General features: G+C 35.1%; 2 protein-coding genes across 3 annotated transcripts; one reads left to right on the top strand and one right to left on the bottom strand.

Annotated features, from left to right (window-relative positions):
- Window positions 1-7,476: 7,476 nt before the first annotated feature.
- On the bottom strand, window positions 7,477-7,908 carry LOC142175866 (serine/threonine-protein phosphatase 7 long form homolog). The gene has a single exon (XM_075242869.1). The coding sequence runs from the start codon at window positions 7,906-7,908 to the stop codon at window positions 7,477-7,479; it is 432 nt and encodes a 143-aa protein (XP_075098970.1).
- Window positions 7,909-9,675: 1,767 nt separating this feature from the next.
- LOC107811394 (3-oxoacyl-[acyl-carrier-protein] reductase 4-like) lies at window positions 9,676-16,078 on the top strand. 2 transcript variants are annotated; one of them, XM_075242669.1, is made up of 12 exons: window positions 9,676-10,153; window positions 10,224-10,303; window positions 10,400-10,542; window positions 11,277-11,330; window positions 12,966-13,046; window positions 13,129-13,174; window positions 13,439-13,533; window positions 13,647-13,679; window positions 14,683-14,808; window positions 14,987-15,080; window positions 15,543-15,625; window positions 15,730-16,078. In XM_075242669.1, exons 1-12 carry the CDS (start codon window positions 9,885-9,887, stop codon window positions 15,760-15,762), a joined length of 1,137 nt encoding a protein of 378 aa, XP_075098770.1. In that variant the 5' UTR covers window positions 9,676-9,884; the 3' UTR covers window positions 15,763-16,078. The 2 variants fall into 2 exon arrangements, with proteins under 2 accessions (XP_075098770.1, XP_075098769.1); XM_075242668.1 differs by having other exon boundaries at window positions 10,224-10,312.
- The last annotated feature ends 556 nt before the right edge of the window (window positions 16,079-16,634 follow it).

Below are 16,634 nucleotides of genomic sequence, written 5' to 3'. Positions count from 1 at the left end.
TGAAATTGAAAAGCAAGTGAAAGACATATTGAACAATGAAATAATTCCAGCTAGTCATTCCCCATTTTCATCCATGTTTTGTTGGTTAAGAAAAAAGATAGAACTTGAAAATTTTGTGTGAATTATAGGGATTTGAACAAAATGATTGTTAAGGATAAGTTCATTATAAGTATACCACTTATGGATGACTTATTAGATGAATTAAACAGGGGTATCCGTGTTCTCTAGAATAGATCTCAGGGGTGGCTATCACCAAATAAGGATGAGTGAAGAAGATGTATACAAGACAAACTTTAGAATTGACTTAGGGCATTATGAAACTAAGGTTATGCCCTTTGGTTTAACGAATTCCCAGCCAACTTCCAGTTTTCTGGGATCACTTAAGGAAATTTGCGTTGATTATTTTTGATGATATCCTAGTCTATAGTGCTTCAGTACATGAACATATTGGTCACCTTGGTCAGGTGTTAGATATCCTCAAAAAAGAACAAATCTATACCAAAAGATATAAATGTTATTTTGGTCATGGTGTATTGGCCTACTCCAAGGTCAATGTTATTTCTACTAGTCCTACTAAGATTTAATCCATGGTGTATTGGCCTACTCCAAGGTCAATGATGAAAAGAAAACATCTAGGTAAGATTTTACTAATTTTGGCCAAGATCACGTTTTAGAGCTCAAATTCAAATATATGGACTTATTCTCAAGAAGTATAAGAAGTTCAAGAAGCTCAAGATTGATTTCAAGAAGCCAAGATTCTTTCGTTCTTAAAATAGGATTTAATTTTTCTTTACAAGAAAGGATTTCTTGTTTCCTTTTCTTCATAGGTTTAGACTTTATTTATTGTTTGTCAATTAGAATAAAGAATTTTCATTTAGCAGGATTCTAGTTTCTTTTCCTTGTTGATTAGGGATTTTACTTTCCTTGTCTCTAGCTATTTTATTTTCTTATTAGAATAGGAATTGTAGTAATCAAAGAAGAGACCATAGTCCTATATAAAGATTCTCATGCCTTGTAGAAGGAGTTCACTTTTTTAGATGTTTGACCTAATTTTCAATATAGTATTTCTCTCTATTTTGTCTTCTTTATCCTTGTTTTTGATTCCAAGCAAAGTGGTGACAATTTTTATCTTATTTTCAATTGCATGTGGTGTTTCTTTATCACATTGATTGATTTCAAGTGCTGATTTAGAAACTTTTTAGTTCTTCATCATTCAAGAACATGTTTCTTAATATTAATTCATTTGTTTAATATCCTAGAATCAGAACTTTCATTGAACCAGTATAACCTCAATATTTACTTATTTCGAACAAAAAAATAGTCTTTCTTATAGTTCAGATCGTTATCGTTTACCTCGTTTTTGAATCATAAGATTTTAAGTCCTAAAACTTGAGATGCACTGTTTCTTGAAATCAGCTCATGAGCTACGTTTTCGTTTCAAGATCTTGATCCTGGTCGGTTGGTTCTTTCTTAACTCGAAGAATCACGTCAGTCAATCAAGTCTTTCAGGGGTTTTTTGGGTTAACCGGCTACTATAGGAGGTTTTTGAGAAATTATGGGTGTATTGCAAACCGCTGCCCAGCCTATTGAAGAAAACTTCCTTTAAATGGTATGCAGAAGTAGATATAACTTTTGAAGAACTGAAAGGGGCCATGACAACTGCTCCAGTTCTTGCCTTGGTTGACTTTTCCAAACCTTCATAGTAGAGACTGATATTTGTTCTAAGGGTATAAGTGCAGTGTTGATGTAGGAAGGAATACCTATAGCCTTTTTCAGTAAGACCCTCGCTCCTAGGCACTGGGGATTATCTACTTATGAAAAAGAGTACCTGACAGTGTTATCTAAAGTAGAGAGGTGAAGACACTATCGAATGGGGGGTCATTTCACAATCAGGATTGACCGCCATAGACTCGAATACTTGTTGGAATAAAACATCACTACAGTCTTGCAGCAAAAAGGGTTGACTAAGCTATTAGGCTTAGACTATGAGGTGCTATAAGAAATGGTGTAAAAATAAGGTGGTTGATGTATTGTTAAGAAGATTGGAGGAAGAACCTACACTATCCTACACTACGTGTTGTGTCTACTGATGAACCTACTTGGTTACAAGAAGTTATTTTGATTTATGAGCATGACCCTGTAACCTTACAACTGATAACAGAGTTAATAACAACTTCACATAACCAATCTAAATATACACTCCACCAAGGCATTATCAGGTATGACCGAAAGATCTATATGAGCAGAATCACGAATCTGAGAACCAAGATATGGGAAGCATTGCATCAATCTTCACTTGGAGGTTATTCTGGCCAACATGAACTTATAGAAATGTTAAGATGGTATTCCTTTGGCCTAATATGAAGAGTGATATCTTCAAATGGGAAGCAGAATATGATACATATCAGAGAATTAAAACAGAAAATATGTATTCACCAAGCTTATTACAACCACTTTCTATTACAAGTATGCCTTGGCAAGACATTGACATGGATTTTGTGGAAGGATTACTTTTTTCCAATCATAAGGATGTTATCTTACTTGTGGTTGACAGACTCACCAAATATGTCCATTTTATCGCTCTTAAATGTCCTTACTCTACTCAAGATGTGGCCGATGTCTTTCTTAAAGAGGTATATAAATTGCATTGATTACCTAAGTCTATGGTGACTAATAGACTCTATGTTCACCAGCCAATTCTGGCAACAACTCTTTAAGTCTGTGGGAACCAAATTAAACATGACTACTGCCTATCATCCCCAATCAGATGGACAAATTGAAAGACTGAACATATGCTTAGAGACTTATTTACGAGCTATGGTATTCTCTCATACCAGACAGTGGTTCAAATGGTTACCGTTGGCGGAATGGTGGTACAATACCAACCACTATAACTCTCAATAGACGACTCCTTTAGAAGCCTTATATGGGTTCTCACCACACAGATTCCAGTTGGCTCCCTTCCTCACTCGACTCATGATGCAGCTGGAGCTTGCATTGCTCAGGGGGAATGACTTTGTAACCAATGACCTATGACTTTGTATAGTCTAGATTCTCCTTTTAATAATATTTAAATCCTCTCCTTTTAATATAATATACATATAAATTATAACTTTGTAACCAATAACCTAAGACCAAATCGCAATGAGCAAATAATTATTCTTAGGTTTGATATATTTTACGGCAAACACACGCATGGAGTTATATTTCCAATTTAAAATAGAATATGTTTCAAAATATGTAATTTTTAATATATAGAAATAATTATTTCCTTAAATAAATAATTTCTCTCTCTTTTTTGTTCATTATAACTTATCATTATTGTATTATTCATTATTTAATTTTTTATATTTTCATGTGACTTTTTATTTGTTCGCTATTTGACGAAATATCCTCTCTTAATATAAAAAATACAATATAGATTTTTCCTACTTCTGAAAATTTAATTTATTCACTTTGATTTTATTGCCAAAAAGATAAAGTATTTTTTAAATTTTATCCATGTCTTTTTGAATATTATTAAAAACTCTTACATTACCTCTATAATATAGATATATTATTTAAGATCTTTTTTTGCTGCTTAGAATTTTTTAATTTTTAAAGCCATCAAATCTTTAATATCTTAAGTAAATTTATTTATTTTATTTTTTATTTTAATTTACTTCAAAGTATAAATAATCATAAGTTATCTCAATCTACGTCTTTCTATAATTTTTATTTTTTGTTATATTATAATTATAATTATTTAATTAATATATCACCTCCATATTTTTAGCGAATATAGATAAAAAAAAATTACTAAGTGGATCAATATATAGATATCGATATATAATTTAAATTTGGATTTTGATAACCTACTACATGGTTGTAGAAGGTTATCATGTATACATATTTGACTTCTCTAAAATATTCTCTCTTTTTGATAACACCACATTAAGTTCAAGGATGTTTTTGTCCTTTTACCTAACCAACATTTCATCTCTATATTTTTCAAAAATAAACCCAGCTTTTCAGAACCTTTCCCGTAACCCAGCCACCTCTATGACTGATTCGGAGAGAGTTTTTTCACTCGATTCTAGCCATAGTTCTTCTCAGTGTTTTCCTTTTCAGTATTTTCTGGATTGCACCTTGACAAATATTGCAATGAAGGCAAGAGTTAGTGTCCTAATGTCTCTTTATTCCCAGATTCACTGATCAAAATTATGGTGTAAGCTTTCTGCACATTTTTTTAATTTGTTTATGCCCAAAAATTAGTCTATCTAATTTAATTCGATAGAACCCACTATTATTGTTCCCATTTTGATTTTACATTCAGTATTCATTCTTCTTCAATCACTGAACAACAAAACTGTAAATAAATATAAAATCCTTATTTTTGTGATTTTTTATTTGTCCTTGTTCTGACTCCTTGTAAAATTAAACTATTAGGGGAAATTCTTGAAAGACATAGATTGGGCTTACAAAACTAATGGTGAAAGTAGAATATGAAACTCAATTTTTTTTCATCTATGTAAATTGTTCGTCGACTCAAATCTCTGGGGTTCGTTCTTCAATTATTATGGATAGAATGAGAAGAGAACAGAGAGGTGAAAGGGGTTAGGGAAATGAGAGTCCGGAACCAAAATGTGGTTTTTTTTGGACTCAAAGAACAAAAATATATGAAAAAATACATAGTGACAATAATATATATAGCGTCTTTTTAAAAGACGCTATACCTTAACGGTCGTTTGGCCAGTTAAGTATAGCGTCTTTCACAAAGACGCTATATATATATATATATATATATATATATATATATATATATATATATATAACGTATATCACTAAGACGCTATATGTATTATGTGAGCCCACAAATAATTCTTCTGGGTTTAACTGACATAACAATAATTCAATTGGGTATAGCGTCTTAAGCTAAGACGCTATACCTCAAATAATTCACCTCCCGGACTGGTTTTTGCCTTATATAAGGACGTTAAGGATTTTGAAAAAACTCATTCAGAAATACTCTCAAGTGTTAATGAAATTTTTCTTTGTTAAGTTGTTTTGCATTTTGACATAATGTCTGAAGAGCGAAGAATTAGAGTTTCATTATATTGGGAGAGTGAGGTTGTGGTGGCGAATAACTTAGTAAGCTATAGTTTATCTCCACAATCTTATGTTAAGTTGCCACTTACAATGGAGTACGATACATTGGTATCGTTGTTATGTAAAAAAAAAATGAGTGTGAGCAAATGTTCGGTGAATCTTAAAATAACCAAAAAATATCCGTATTATGTGACTCCGCAAGGGGTTGCTTGTTATGCTGAGTTTAACATCGAAGACGATGAAACTCTGAGAGATTTTTTGAGGACTCCGGATGAATACCAAAAATTTATTGTGATAAAAATATTGAAAATATAGGTCAAGGCTGAAGACGTTCGCAATAATGTGGTTGCGCAAAGTAGGGAAATTTCTCAATCATCGGGTAGTTATTTTGAAACAGTTTTAGCCGAATAGTTTCAGTTAAAAGAGTTTGGCCGGATCTAAACTTATTTCCACGGGCGAATGAGGAGCGAGGAAATAATTTCTCACCTAGTATACATAATCCACAAGCAGAGTGGTAAACTTCAATTTTCATACTGTGTTACGATGTATATTTTTGTATATTATATTTGTATTAACACTCATATATTCCACAGGGGGTACCGACCAGATATTAATTTTACAAGTTATGAACCAACGGTCAGTTAGAATATGCCGAGTTTTGGTGTGTTGGATCATGGTGGTACATCCGAGAGTCATCATCAACAAGATAATGTGCATCGTGGGATATCAACACATTATGATTTGTAAGTGAATATATAAAGTTATATGTATTGTTTGGACCAATTTGAGTAACTCATTATTTCTTTGGTTGTGTAGTGAAAACGAGCAACTTGATGGTCCTGTCCTTACTCAATTGCCCGAAGACGACGTATTTAATCGGGATCTGGTAGATGAGCAGAGTCAGGAAGAGAATAGTGATTATGACAACAATGCCGATGAGTCTGGAGATGGCACACCCTTCCCTGACGAGGGTGATGTTGAGGAGGAAGAGAATGCCAAACCTGATTTGACGAGGGAGTATGCTTCACCTCTCGTTAGACCACGAGTATACAAGTCCTACATGCTGTTTCATTCAAGGCATATTCCCTACCTTGATCATTTGCCAAATATGCCGGATGTGGATGCCCTCACAAGGAATATTGACGAAATTTGGTCAGCAATGTGGGATGAATCTAGACCAACGGTGCTGTCAAAGGACATGCTTTTTCCTGATAAGGCGCGCCTAATCAGGGCGGTAAAAATATACAACGTAAAAGAGTGCCGTGAGATGATGGTATGGGAGTCATATCCGGATATATACAAGAATGTTTGCCGTAGATAGTTTACGGGTTGTAATTGGATGCTGCGTGCGAGGAAGAAGAAAACAAATATGTGGGTTGTGGGTAAATACATTGGCACCCACAATTGTGAAATGGACACATTCAGCGGGAATTACTTTAACTTGGATGCTGACTTGATTTCTCTTGTCTTGATTCCATACATTGAAGCCTCCATAAGGTACAAGATCAAAGAGTGTATTACATCTGTCCACCAGGAATATGGGTATACCATTACCAAAAGAAAGGCATTTTTCGGGTGCAAACGTGCGTTTGAAATTGTTTACGGTGACTGGGATAAGTCATTTGCATCTCTACCCAGGTACATGACCGCATTGCAACACTTTAACCCTGGGACTGTTGTTGAATGGAAGCTTGAGCAGAGTCCGGGAATACCAGAATATATATTCAGATACGTGTTTTGGGCCTTCAAACCAGCAATTGATGGTTTTGTGCATTGTCGGCCGGTAATATCCATAGACGACACTCATATCTATAGAAAGTATGATATTAAGCTGTTGATCGCCGTTGCAGTAGATACTAATAGACAAAGGGAGAAACGGTATAGGTGGTGCATCCTGAGCTATGGGTGGTAGAGGTGGCTGAAACTACAGGAATCGCTCTCAGGCCTAAACCTAATATACAATTTGGACGTAAAATTTAAGGTATATTTTAATGATGTATGTTTTAATGAAGAGAGTATTTGAATATGTTTTTACCTTAAGCAGCGACATAAATCCTGCAACGTCTCGCTGGGTGCCCATGCATGCCCATCATATCTGCATGTACAAGTAGCCAAGAACAGCAGCACCCAGCTGTACTGATGTAAATCATCTAGCCGGTCAAGATGATGAAGAAATCTCAAGCTGACTAGGTTTCCCGAAGTGTTCAGGAACAATACGCCTCCAAACATAAGCAGCAGCAGCAACCTCGTGTACCGGTTAATATGAAGATCCGGTGTATCATGAGTAATGTCATCATGCATGGCCTCCAAATGCAGCCGGATGGGCGTCAACGCAAGACGACTAGCCCCAACCAATACACCCTCCTCCTTTGGCCGGAAACCGGTGAGTCACTGCAACGTCTCTAGGTACTGATATCCCGTATAATCTCTCATGGCATGCAGCAAAGCAACAGAAAGTCCATCAACCGGCAGCCCATACGGAACCTCCACGTCCTGTAGCGTGATAGTAGCCTCACCAATGGGCAAATGGAATGTGTGCGTATCTGGTCGCCACCGCTCTATCAAAGCCGCGATCAACGACCAATCCAGCTGCAGCCGGTCGATCTCAATGATCCTATAGAAACCCGTATCCTGCAGGCATCTGACTATATGGGGATGGAGCTGTCGGGTCTTAAGAAAGTCCCACATATCGTCTACTCTCCTAGAACGTAAAGTCTGGGCCAATAACTGCCCATCCCATATGTAGGAAGACTTATGCTCAGCCTGTAGAAATAGTAGCTCTAGGGAGGCAGGTCCGGGATGCAAAGGCGGAAACTCCATGACGACTACTGTAAATTGAACAAAATTAATTACATTATTTTTCTTTTCCATTGCTTAAATATATTGCAATACCTTGAATATTAAATTTTATTCGATATTTTTACTATATTGTTAATTAAGTTGATACATTTTCAATATTATAATTTTATATTTTATATGTTACTTTAATATGTTTGTTTTATTATTTTATATGTTAGTTTTATTATATTATATGTTTGTTAGTTATTCACCTATTTTTTTCTATACATGATTTAATTATTAAATATTCACATTTTGTTTTCGAACACAATATTTGAGGCCCAGTAGTACCAATGTATCCTGAATTCTTATGTTCATGATGCGAAAAGTTTTTCAATTTTTCACTCAACAGGTCTTTAATTTTATATGTTAGTTTATTATAGTATATGATAGTTTTATTATTTAATATGTTAGTTTTATTATTTTATATGTTAGTTTTATTATTTTATATGTTTGTTTGTTTGTTGCTGACTTAGTTTTGACTATAATAAAATTAAATAATTAATTTTCATAATTATACAAGATTTAATTATTAAATATTCACATATGGATTTCGGGCTCGATATTTGAGGCCCAGTAGTACCAAGGTATTCGGGAAATATTGTTGTTTTCTCATGTTATTTTCTTACGATCGTTGATTAGAATTGGACAGAGTTTGTATTTGAACTATCAGCTATTTTGACATATTTTTGGATATAATAGATACTTAAATGATTAATTTCAATAACTACAAGGATACTACGCTAAAGGACACTATATTTTACTACGCTAAAAGGGCACTACATTACAAATACAAGCACTACATTAGGCCACAAGATACCACTACAGGGAACTAAAGTAACAATTTATCTAATTTATTAATCTTTTAGCAAATAAATAATCTAAACCAGATAAAAATAACAAATCAATTTAATCACAAAACAATCACGAAAATATATATACCACAGTAAAAAGTAACTAATTAACTTTTTTTTAACAACTAATAACAATTTCTCTATTTTACGAATTTTTTTAGCACACTAAAACTATAGTCCGGAGAAAAAATAACAAATTAGTTAAATCGCAAAACAATTACAAAATAATATAGATCACATAAAAAACAACTAATATGCATTTTTTATACAAGTTTTAACAAAAACTAAGTCGGAATACCTCGATTTAAGATTTTTAGAAAGTCGAAGATTTTATGATTTGGAGCCGAAACAAGCAACAATGTCCGAGATAATGCCTTAGCTAGCACGTGGGACCGAAAATCTTTACTTTTTGTAGGACGGGTGGGTTCCACACAAGTTTTTTTTGATTAAAAATGGAGGGGGGGGGGACCGTTTTGATTTTTTGAAAAGGGGGGGACGGTTATGTTTTGGGGGAAGGGAAGGAGACGATATATTTATATGTATAGCGTCTTTTGTTAAGACGCTATATATGTAACGTTTTAACAAAAGACGCTATATATAGTTTCCCGCTTAAATTAATTTACATATAGCGTCTTTGTGAAAGACGCTATATATATTATTGTCACTATGTATTTTTTCCACATATTTTTATTCTTTGAGTTCAAAAGAACCAAATTTTAGTTCCTGAAATTTGGATTTGGTTAAAAGACAAACAAAACCCTTCAAATTAATGAGGTGGCAGTAAATAAAGAGGGCATTTTGGAGAAGTTAAATATGCGTACAATACTAACAGCAAAACCCTTTAAATTTTATTCTAAAACCGCCAAATGACTTTTTCTCAACCGTTTTAAAAGATTTCTCGCAACAATTCCATTTCTCTCTCTTCTTCTCTTCTTTTCTCTTCTCTTTCTTACCATTCTTCTCTATTCTTTCTCAGGGAACATCTGGAGATTTAGCTTTAGACAGAATTCAGGAATTCAGTTGTAATCGCCAATTCTTTGATAGTTGATAATAAAATTCCCAATTTCTTGCCAATTCCCAATTGTTTGATTAAGTACATAACACATGGCCTGTCCACTACACATTTTCTTAGGAAAAGAGATGGAGTGTAAGAAAGAGTGGTGTGTCTTTCAGTTCTTTTCACCTTTTGACATCCCCGATTTTCTTGCAATCAAAAAAATATATGGGACCAAGGCTTTTGGCCGGATGTTATCTAGGGTGGTACCGGACGAAAGGAAGGCGGAGGCCATACGATGCATCACCGAGGAAGCGCGATGTCGCATTCGAGACCCAGTTGGCGGCGCGTTCAGAGAGATGGAACTTCTGAAAATGGCGTACGTTTTATTGCTTACATTTTCTTTAAAATCTTGCAAAACTCTTCTAACTCTTGTTTCTTCCTAACAGTAAACCAACCAGCACGCATTCTAGCGTAAATTCCTATCATCAAGAACTCATTCTTGGCGCTGGGTTTACCGAAAGAATCGGTACAGGAGGTTAATTAGTAATTTACGTGTTTCTGTATATGTTCCTCTGTTTATAATCAGTTGTATAGATGGATAAAGGGACTATGATATGATCAGGTGTGAGAGCTCCGGTGGAAACCACTGAACAAGCTGGAGTTGATGCTGCTGCAAAAGTTGAAGGTCCTGTCGTTATTGTCACAGAAGCTTCTAGAGGAATCGGCAAGGCAATTGCTTTGGCTTTGGGAAAGGCTGGTTGTAAGGTCAGTTAACTGTTACAAAATACCCCAAAGAAAAGTTCTTTTTGTGAATGAAACATTTTCTTTCATGACAACCTCTGTGGTTTCACTGTCAAACAGCATCAGCTTTAATGTGCTATGGTAGTTGCTCTAATTGTGTTTACATTGGCAATAGTTTAATAGGGAAACAAGTGGAAGTACTCTGTCTGTCCAATAACAATAACTTTCTTTGCTTTCCTCTTAAGAGTAAAATATTTAAAAATAGTTGTATTGAGTAGAACAAGTTCTAAAAGAATAGTTTGAGATGCCCAAAAAGTAAATTAGTTAGTTGAAAGGTTTCACATCAAGTGTGAAATAACACTACTTTGGACTTGTCTGTATTGTTTTTGGGTGAAAACATTGCCGCTAAGAAGGAGAAGTTTTCTCGGGACCAACTAGAAAGGGAAGCGGGTCTCTCCTCTTAGCTCAACTTAGATGGTTGGTCAGTGTTACCTTTTACCCTCTTGCTTGAGTACTTTGTCTCCTGGTTATCTATATAGTATATTTAGTTAGAAATCTTAGCTTACTTTACCACATGAAGTGGTCAGGCATTTCAAAAATGTTGAATGCTTATATTTAATTTCTCTGAAATTTTCAATATTGTTCTTAGTCTTAAAGGCTTACATAGGTGGATTCACAGGCATTAAAGTTGATCAATTTATAAAATTCTTGCATACTCCAGCAAACCTGCTTGGTTTAAAGTTCAATGTTGTTTGCAGGTCCTAGTTAACTATGCAATATCTTCAAAGGACGCAGAAGAAGTTTCCAAAGAGGTATATGTTCCTTTTTTCAGTAATAATTGAATATAGTTTTTGCTTTCTGGTATAGATTGCTGTCCCTAATCCTTCCATTTCCTACTGAAAAGCTCTTTTTATTACTTGACACATGAACTATATCTCTGACTTCAGCCTGATGTTTGGAAGAGTATCTGTATCGTGCAGTATCACCTTCTATGTGATTTCATATTTTGCTTTTACTTTTGCTGGATTATCTACATTGTCCTTCAAATTTTCAACTTTTAGGTGGACCTCTCCAACTTAAAATATAGTTCGAAGGTACCTTGAAGAAATCTCTCTTTAGTTAGTCTGAAGTTGTTATATCATTAAATTTTAGTCATATAACCAACTAATTTTGATTTGTTGAGAGGCGCGGGGCCATGCTCCCCGAGTTTCATTAAAGCATTGTAATAAAGCCTGGTATTAAAGTGAGAGCAACTCACATGGTATTTCTCGATTACCCAAAAAAAAAAATAACTCAGGAACTATGTAAAGTTATAATATTAAATAAATATTGTTACTATATATGACTAACTTTCTAATATATCTCTTTAAGATTTATATGATGAAAGTGCAAATATGTCAAAATAATCTTCATTTAACAAGGGTAGTTGCCCGTTCATGAGAGGGGAGGTAGAGTTTTTCAAAAATTAGAGAGGAGTTCCTCTGGCTTATGACATATTATGCTTGTGATTTTTTTTTTTTGTGGGTCTAAATGGGAAATGAGCTTAACTGATAGAAGCAAGTGATATCAGCTACACCAGGGCAAATACTGAAATTCTTGTGTGGGAGCTCTTCTTTCAAGGACATTAATCTTATCCACCAGCTGTTGGCCTTCTTGTTTGTCGTGTGCATACTTTCAGCTGTGAAAACATAAAGTGAAATGTGATCTTCATATCGTAAAAGAGGGCTTCATTACATATTAAAGCTACACATTTGAGAAAGCTGGAAGTAAAACTCAAACTACTCTTCAATGCAAGACTCGTTCTCCAATGCAATTAATCTAAAATTTAAATACTTAAACTGCATATGCGAGCAACATAAATCACCTCCATCATAGCATAAATAGTGTTAGCTTCTGATCCTTTCATCTTATTAAGTCATGGATATATATGATAATGGATCGGTGAAGTCATAATGCTTATATTTTATGCCTTTTCATTTCAAATGGTTATGTTTTCTGTTCTTGGCTAATCCTTGTCTACCAAGAATGTTTTAGGTTCCTGTTTTGTGTATGGTTTTGCTGATCTGCTTATAAGTTCCATCCTGAAAACCTGGAAATCGTCGATTGCTTTGGTTTTTCTCAGCCTTGTAGATGAACGAAATTTGCTCTTATTCTACTCGTTCAAAGGTAAAGAATGTCTGCTTCTGCCCATAGTCCTTCCCCGTGCCAAAGAAACATATGCTTGGAAGGCTTGATATAAGAATGTCTGACAACTCACTTGAAAAACACTTCCATCCATTGTTTGATTGCTTATTAGAATTAAAACTCTTATTGACTACTTCAACCAGCAGTCATTTATTCTAGGGTGTGGGAACATGTTATAAGGTTCATGCTTTAGGCTGTTTCTCATATTCCTCAAAGAAGGCAAAAGATCTTCCTGAGTGACTTCAAGAAGTTTTATTTTGTAGATTGAAGCATGTGGTGGCGAAGCCTTTACTTTTGTAGGCAACGTTTCAAAACAAGAAGATGTAGAATCTATGATAAAAACTGTAAGCACGCTCTTTTGTTAGTAATATTAGTTAATAGTGGATCTTATCGAAGTTGTAGCCAGCTAAAGTATCATACCTGCAGGTGGTTGGTCGATGGGGAACAGTTGATATCTTGATAAATAATGCAGGTTAGCAACCCTCCTTTTTGCTAGTTTTTTCTTGTGGGAGAAGTGAAAAAAAAATTTAATTAATTTTGCACCAAGATAGTACCAAAAAGTTTACATTAATCATCCAAAAGAACATGTGTGACTTTCTACTTAAAGAGGAATATGTCTTTACCCCAAATATACGAGTGAACAATATCTTTTAATCCAGGTTAGAGACAGTCATCCTGTTTTACATTAAATTTCATTAGAATGTGCAATCACTAATTCTCTTATTCGCCTTTTCAGGTGTCACGCGTGATACCTTGTTGATGAGAATGAATCAGTCTCAGTGGCAGGAGGTTATTGAGTTTAGTCTGACAGGAGTTTTTCTCTGCACACAGGTACATTGGCTGTGTTTCATTAGTGTTCTGGTTGCATTCCCCAACCCCTCCTCCCAAAACCTGTATATATTTTATGATAAGGTCCTTATGAGGGATCTTTCTTCTTGTTGCAGGCTGCAGCTAAAATCATGATGAAAAAGAAAAAGGTATAGTTGTCTGGAAAGGTTCAAGTTTTTGAAAACTGTTGCATAAAGGCGAGCAGCATGCATTTGTTCATTTATTCGAGAGATCCTTCACATGTAATGAAGTGCTAACTCTATGGACTCCACAGCAGTTATGAGCACTGTTTACACCACATGGTGGTCACTGAGGCCATCTGCACTGACCTTTCCAAAACTTCATATGCGATGGAAATATAACTAGAACAATCAGAAACCATGTGTGATAGGGGTCATTCCTCCCTTTGGCGGAATAACCAAAATTATGACTGTCATTCCTAGTTTATTGGGCTCACATGCTCGTCAAAGCAGAAAGCAAAAGAGAATCAGAAACGCAATGATAGGCAGGCAATTTGTGATGCTAGCACTAGATTGATTTCACAGGTTGTGGGCTGAGTACTTCCTTATCTTAGTGAAGGTTAAGGGACGGAGCAGATAATGACAGATTACTCAAAGGGAGATAGTTTATTCCCACCTAGCTTTGAAAAATAAAGTACTGCTACAGTAAAATTGTCACATCAATTAGCTTCCTATTTTGTTAGAAGCATCAGATGTTGAGTCGATTTCAGCTGGAGTATTCATATTTTATTGTGTTGGAAATTGATTTGAATGAAATAGTTTTGATGTATCTCAACTATTTTCACCTATTCCCTTTTACGGATTTCAGTTGCTGATGTCATTGTCTCAGATTCTGTCATCTGCTATATTGCTGAGAGCAACCTTTTCAGTTAATTTGAACCGGTGTTTTTCATACAAAAACGACCAACAAATTGAGTGATCGAGTGAGCTAAAGTAGGCCAGGTTGTGGCAGATGCCAATTGACGAGATTGTTGACACCATTATACAGTGTCCTGCTTATATAGTGATATGTTCTGATCCTTGAAAAAAAGAACTGATCACTAAGATTGAAGCAATACAATGCAATACATTTTCTATATTATTCCGCATATACTCCAGAATTTTATGTTGACGCATGGTCTATACCTTGTAGGGAAGAATCATCAACATATCTCCCGTGGTTGGTTTAGTTGGCAATGCTGGACAAGACACTGCTAAAGCAGGAGTCATTGGCTTAACCAAGAGTGTTGCAAAGGAATATGCCAGCTGGAATATCACCGTAAGTGCTCCTAATCATTCTGTTATGTTAATGCTATTTAGTGAACGACTTCTTAAATCATAGTATAAAGGAATCGACGACAAACTAACGACTTCTTATGGCTCCTTTTTTTTTTCCGGGGGGGTTCTTGTTATGGCTCGTAATTAGGTATCTTATGCTGAATTTTATCTTTCGACAGGTTAATGTTGTTGCCCCTGGATTCATTGCATCGGATATGTCTGCCAAGCTAAGTGAAGACATTGAAGAGGAAATTTCGCAAAGTGTTCCCTTAGGTCAGGGCAGATACCTTTTAAAAGTATTTTTGGCATTTATATCTCAACACATTGACGAGTTCCTTTGCTCCTGCACATCTAAAACAAGGAAGAGTTCTACTTGACTTCTAGGACAAGGACTCCAAGTAGAATAGGACAACATCAGATGCATTAACCAGATTTCCCGTGCATTAATAGATAATTTTGACTCTAGAAAATGAAGTAATTAAAACTAAATCTGAACTGAGAATTTGAATCTTGCTATATGGAAGATTTCCCTTCCTCCACTTGCATCTAACATTTCCAAGACTTTATACTTGTTATTTATAAAAAAATCATTTATTAAGCACAGGTAAGAGTAACTTTTCCTGTCAATTATAATTTTTAGGAAATATGGTTCCCATCTATATCTTACAAGTAAAATGACAGTAGAGTTCCTTTAAACCATAGCTGCATTGACTAATTTTGGTTTCATAAATATAGGACGTTGTGGTCAACCAGAAGAAGTTGCTGGACTTGTGGAATTCCTGGCACTCAATCCTGCAGCCAGTTATATTACTGGACAGGTATTGCCGTGTATTGTGTTTTCATCTATCCTTAATCTGAAGCTTCTCTCTTGCTACCTCATGTTCAAACAACTGCATATTAAGAGTATTTATCTTCTTTACAGGTTTTGAACATCGACGGGGGGATGGTTATGTAACAAAATTCCACATGTTGTTTGCTCATAGAGAAGGATTGAAAGGGTGATCATCTATGGTATACCCTGGCTGTAGCCTCAGACTGTAAATTTTGTTATTGCTTGCATGTAGATGTCAAAGCATTCATGTGCTTTCAAGGAAGAGTATTGTTTTTTGCTAGAGAGGTGGAGATTGATAAATCAATGGGATTGCTACAATTACATATGAAAGTTTCTAACCCCCTAATATCCCTATATCATGCAGATAAATTTTTTAGTCGAAGTGCTCCTTGTTTCACTAGAAAGTTGACTGTTGAGCTTTTTTTTTTAGTACAGATAAGACAAGAAGACTTTACCAAGTGTTCCGTGTTCTTTTATATTCAAATATTTCATTCACTTCCTCTAGGATGCATGTATACTTTAACCTAAATGGTTAGAGAAATCTCTACTTTCACTTCTACACTAGTTGAGACATTTTCACAGATAAGGCTTAGGTAAGAGATCCTAGAAATATATTCTGAGGAAAGAGCTTCTTTTTTAGATGAGATTGTCGGAATCTATTTGCTAAGCTGTCAAACTAAGCGACGCAGAATTCTTTGCCAACAACATTCGTGGCTTTTAACAGAAAATTATGTATATGGAATATGATAGTGTGTGAAAATGTGTGCGCCACTTATCTTTGGATTTCCAGTTCTGGAAACGGAGTGACTTAGGCTTGGTTCCGGGGAAGCAAACGTACGTTTTTATGTCACGACCCGGAATTCCCAACTTCGGGATCGTGATGACGCCTAGCATTTCAGTTGCTAGGCAAGCCAACATTAGAGAATCGTTAAGCCAATTATTATTCAATTTCAATAAATAAACTCAATTAAGCCAAAAATGAAATAAAATCGAGT

Source organism: Nicotiana tabacum, chromosome 22 (assembly GCF_000715075.1).
Source record: "Nicotiana tabacum cultivar K326 chromosome 22, ASM71507v2, whole genome shotgun sequence".
In the NCBI taxonomy this organism is placed as follows: Eukaryota; Viridiplantae; Streptophyta; class Magnoliopsida; order Solanales; family Solanaceae; genus Nicotiana; species Nicotiana tabacum.
This window is presented reverse-complemented; position numbering and strand designations above follow the sequence as displayed.